The following is a 4158-nucleotide window of genomic DNA, read 5'->3' on the forward strand; positions in this document are numbered from 1 at the left end:
TGTTGTGATCAGGTCTTTTATATTCTCTGATATGTGTGGAAATGTAGTCGTCTGGAGACCTTGGAAAAAGACTTGTTGAAAAGGCTAGAGTCTCTGGTTTCCAGTGATAATAGCCTTAGCAGATTCGGCGGAGGAAACATTTTTCTAAGAAAGTACATTTCTAATTGACAGGTAAACGGCATATCCTTTGTTAAAAGTTCTGTAAAACCAAAACCAAAAAAAAGCCATCAAAAAACAACGTTTTAGAAACATTAAAGTCCCATTTGTTTAGAAGGATTAAGAAAGAAAAAAAAGACGAATTTTTTTTTAAATAACCTTAAAAAAGGACGAAGCCCCGCCTCTCACGGCCTGGTACCGGTATGGTCGGGCTTAAGGGGATAGTACTGAATCAGTACTGTTGCAACAGTTTTACAGTTAAAATAAATGTTTTGTATTACTTTAAATCCTTTGTGTACTTTGTTTGAATTTGTATGTCTCTGTTTGTAGGAAGCTGCTATTGAAGCAAAGTTCACAGAGGTTAATGCTGTCAACAAGCAAAGGCTGCAGAATCTCGAGTTTGCACAAAGCCTTCTGAGCCAGGTGAAACAATTGTACAATAATATTGATGGTACGTCTTAAACAACAATAAACAATAACTGAAATAATGAATATCGATCTCTCTGTGCAGCAACCAGATATTCCTCTCATCCAGTCTACCAGTCTACGGTCGGTAAATGCTGCCGCACCAGGAGAGGAGCCATGGCGTATCAAAAAGCAGCTGGAAGATGAGATCCACAGGAGAGAACAGCTAGAAAAAGAAATTGAGACCATTCAAACTGATATTTACCTCCTGGAAGGACAAAAGCCCCAAGATACAATAGTTAAGAAGGAGCTCATTAAAAAGGTCCCAGACCCCCAATTAGATGAGGAAGTACATAAGGTCCAACAGAAGCTCTCAGAGGAGCGCCGTTCCACCCATGTGCTGGAGAATGACCTAGAGGTACTCAAGCTAAAACTACGTGGCTTGGAAACGGAGGTCAAAGAAGGAGCACAGCAGTACACAGTCAAAGAGGTGTTGCGTATTGAAAGAGACCGCGGTCAAGAGGAGGAGGTTCGCAACCTGCGTGATGAGCTAGATGAGTTGAGAAGGCAAAAGATGTTGAAAGACAATGAGCTGATTCAGATCAAAAAGCAGGTTACCCTACTAGCACAGGAGAAAAACAAGGAACAGGAAGTGATCACGGAGGAGGAAATAGTCAAGGTCCAGAATGACCCCCAACTTGAGTCAGAGTACCGACTCCTCCGCGACAGAAAACAGAAAGAAATAGAAAACAGAAAGCAGCTGGAGGATGAATTACAGTTCCTCCAAGAGAAGCTCAGAAGACTAGAAAAGGAGAAAGCAGTTGCTGAGGAGACGATTTCCATCAAGGAGGTGCTAAAAGTGGAAAAAGATGTTGTCTTTGAAAGAGAGGTAGAAAACCTCAGAAGACAGTATGAAGATGAGAAGGCAAAACGGAGGTCATCGCAGCGGGAGAAGACAGACCTTCAAAGGAAAATTCAGAGCCTGGAAGAAGAGAAGTCTAAGGTTGTGGTCCAGGAAAAGATGCGTGAGATTGTCCGCCCAGACCCTAAGGCAGAAAACGAGGTGGCCAACCTCCGTCTTGAAGTTGTAGAACAACAGAGGCGCTACAGAGATGCTGAGCTCCAACTGAAATCCCTACAAGATGAACTTACTATGCTAAAGAACAGAGGGCCTCAAGTGGAAGTCAAAGAGATCATCAAGGAAGTAATCAAATACAAGACAGATCCACAGACAGAAAGAGAGCTGGAGAGACTTCGCAATGAAATAGTCGATAAAACTCACCTGACAGAGAAATCTGAAATGGAAATCCGTCAACTCCGGGATGAGATTGAAAGGTGGAAGGCAACTAAACCACAAATACAGACTAAAGAGGTGGTCAATGAAGTGTTGCAGTATCGAGAAGATCCCAAGACTAAAGAAGAGATCGAAACTTTGAAAAGAAAGTTGGCTGATGAGCAGAAGAAACGTCTTGATCTTGAGAGAGAACGATCAGCTCAGGAAGAGAAGATTAGACTGAAGAAGATTGATCTGTCTCAGGTACGAGAGAAGATTGTTCATCAAGAAGTTGTGAAGATGGAAGAAGATCCTGTACTTAAGTCAGAATGTGACACTTTCCTGCAAAGCATTAACAGCGAGCAAAAGCAAAAGGAAAACCTTAAATCAGAGCTGTTTCAGCTGCAGAGACAGATTGCTGACCTGGACCTGCAACTGGAGGAACTGGAGCGTGAGCGCAGGGCAAGACGTGAAGCAGAGCTTGAGATCCAAAGACTTCGTGTCAGACTTAATGAGCTGGAGATCCGGGACAAAGAGAACCGTGAAAAGGTGACAGTCAAACAGAAGGTTGTACTGCAGCAGGATCCACAGCAGGAGAAGGAGCATTCCATTCTTAAACTGCAGCTTGATGAAGAGCGCCACAAGCGCACCCTGCTCGAGAAAGAATTGAATATCCTCATTCAGCAGCAACTCACCCTGGAGAAGATGGATGTCAAGGAAAAAGTTGTCCGCACCGAGAAAGTCCAAGTGGAGCGAGACCCCGAAGCTGAGCTGGAGATTGAGAACCTTAGGAGAACTTTGGAAGAGGAGAAAAGGAGAAGGCGTGATCTTGACCAGGAGCTGTCTATCCTCACTTCCAAGCTCTCTGATATGGAATTTACTAACACAAAGTCTACTAAAGAGCTGGACTACATCCGTGATGAAAGTCACCGCCTCCAGCAAGAAAACCAAAGGCTGCAGAACGAGATTCGTAAACTTCGGTCAGAGATTGATATCACCTGCAAAGAGACTCGACTTATCACCGAGTCTGCACCAACAGAGGATGGCAGGAACTTTGAGTTGAGGCTTGACTCGCTACAAAGAGAGCTAGCAGATCTAAAAAGCATAACAACCCAGAAAGATGAAGAAATTGAAAAACTGAAGAAGAACCTAGCAGCAGTGAGAATGAAAAGGGAGCAAAGGGAGAGTCACCTCCAGAGATCCATTGTTGTTATTGACCCTGATACAGGAAGAGAGATGCGACCTGAAGAGGCATACCGTCTAGGGTTGATCGACTGGAAGATGTTTGTTAACCTCCAGAGTCAAGAGTGTGATTGGGAAGAGATTACAGTTAAAGGCCCGAGTGGCGGATCGTGTGTTCTTCATGACAGAAAATCAGGAAAGAAGTTCTCCATTGATGACGCACTGCATTCTGGGCACATAACACAACGCCAGTATCAGCAGTACATAAATAAAGAAATATCCATTCAGGAGTTTGGTGTAATGGTTTCAAGAATGCAGCAGTAAACATTCCTAAATTACTGCCCTAAACACCATCTGTACTCATTACTTTAATGGTCTACATGCTGTTCTCTTTCTCCCCTTGAGATTAAAACTGTACCAACCAGGGCTTCTTCTGTACTTAAAGTTCCAAACTGCATTCTGTATTTATTTTCTTATGCCTATGCAGTTTTCCTTGCACTACATCTATGTTTTTTGGAAGTGCCATCACAGCCACTTGCAAGTTTTGGGAAGGGCTGATTATTTATTTCAGCCAGGGTTGATGGTTTATCTCTGATTGGTCTTTGTGGTGGGTTTGAAATGTATCCAGAGGGATTTCTTATGGTTATATGCTGTTTATTCATGAAGCTATGTATTCATTAAGCCTTAATAAAATCATTATAACCAGACAGCTGTGGATTTGTTGACATTTGTTTTGACATTTATATTATATACATCATATCATAATGCATCTATTGTATAGAGCAACTGTGATTGGTATTATTAATGCTGTTCAAGTTTGGGTTATTTAGCTTTTTATGCATATAGCACCAAGCACCACAAATGGCATCTTTAGGTAATGTGCATGGCCTATAAATCCATTTTACATCAAGAATGATAAAAGAAAATAACAACACAGGGAGAATCACGTAGGGCCATCGAGGAAGAAAGCAGCACACTACGAAAGCCCCTGGAGCCAACAACTTTTTTATTCACATATATTTGGAATATACACTGCCTGGCCAAAAAGAAAGTGGCCACCAAAAAAAAGGTCACTCACTCTAATACTTTGTTGGACCGCCTTTAGCTTTGATTACGGCACGCATTCGCTGTGGCATTGTTTC

At 42.4% G+C, this 4158-nt stretch overlaps 1 protein-coding gene across 1 annotated transcript in view; it reads left to right on the forward strand.

Annotated features, from left to right (window-relative positions):
- Positions 1-3723, forward strand: part of ppl (periplakin) — a 19910-nt gene extending 16187 nt beyond the window's left edge. The window contains exons 21-22 of the mRNA XM_015399685.1: positions 487-579; positions 668-3723. Of these exons, the coding sequence (XP_015255171.1) occupies positions 487-579; positions 668-3340 (2766 nt within the window). The 3' untranslated portion in view covers positions 3341-3723. The remainder of the gene's footprint in view (positions 1-486; positions 580-667) is intronic.
- Positions 3724-4158: the final 435 nt, after the last annotated feature.

The sequence above is a fragment of the Cyprinodon variegatus genome, unplaced genomic scaffold (assembly GCF_000732505.1).
Source record: "Cyprinodon variegatus isolate N-32 unplaced genomic scaffold, C_variegatus-1.0 Scaffold1038, whole genome shotgun sequence".
In the NCBI taxonomy this organism is placed as follows: domain Eukaryota; kingdom Metazoa; phylum Chordata; class Actinopteri; order Cyprinodontiformes; family Cyprinodontidae; genus Cyprinodon; species Cyprinodon variegatus.